The sequence below is a fragment of the Apaloderma vittatum genome, unplaced genomic scaffold, assembly GCF_000703405.1.
Source record: "Apaloderma vittatum isolate BGI_N311 unplaced genomic scaffold, ASM70340v1 scaffold26549, whole genome shotgun sequence".
Taxonomy (NCBI): domain Eukaryota; kingdom Metazoa; phylum Chordata; class Aves; order Trogoniformes; family Trogonidae; genus Apaloderma; species Apaloderma vittatum.
In genome coordinates, this window is record NW_009737397.1 from 7200 (window position 1) to 7554 (window position 355).

A 355-nucleotide genomic window follows, 5' to 3' on the forward strand; every position below is an offset into this window, starting at 1 on the left:
GAAAGAAGGAACTCACCTAGGCAGGCTTCCCGCGTGTCTTCTCGGCCAGCGTTCACCAACACCCTCGCCAGGGCAATGACCAGTAAGGGGGACAGAAACGCGATGAGCTGCCGCAGAACGAGAGGATCGTTAGGAGTCCGATGTAGGCGCTCGCTAGAAGAGCACTGCAGCTGCTCAGGGCCACAATGCGCTTTCCTTGCCCAAAGCCAAAGAGCAACCTGTCCTCTCCAGACACTTCCCTTCCCTAGGAAAAGCCCCTCATGCCCTCCAGCTCGCAGAGAGCACCTCTGCCCAGCCCCAGGGCTGCTCTGCCCCTGCAGCTCCCTCCTCTCCCACACGGGGCTAGCCCCTCACT

At 61.1% G+C, this 355-nt stretch overlaps 1 protein-coding gene across 1 annotated transcript in view; it reads right to left on the minus strand.

Moving 5' to 3' along the window:
- The window catches only part of LOC104279880 (phosphatidate phosphatase PPAPDC1B-like), a gene marked incomplete at both ends in the record, with an annotated part of 1550 nt that extends 1443 nt beyond the window's left edge, over window positions 1–107 (minus strand). The window contains one exon of the mRNA XM_009877320.1: window positions 17–107. Coding sequence (XP_009875622.1) covers window positions 17–107 — 91 coding nt within the window. The remainder of the gene's footprint in view (window positions 1–16) is intronic.
- Window positions 108–355: the final 248 nt, after the last annotated feature.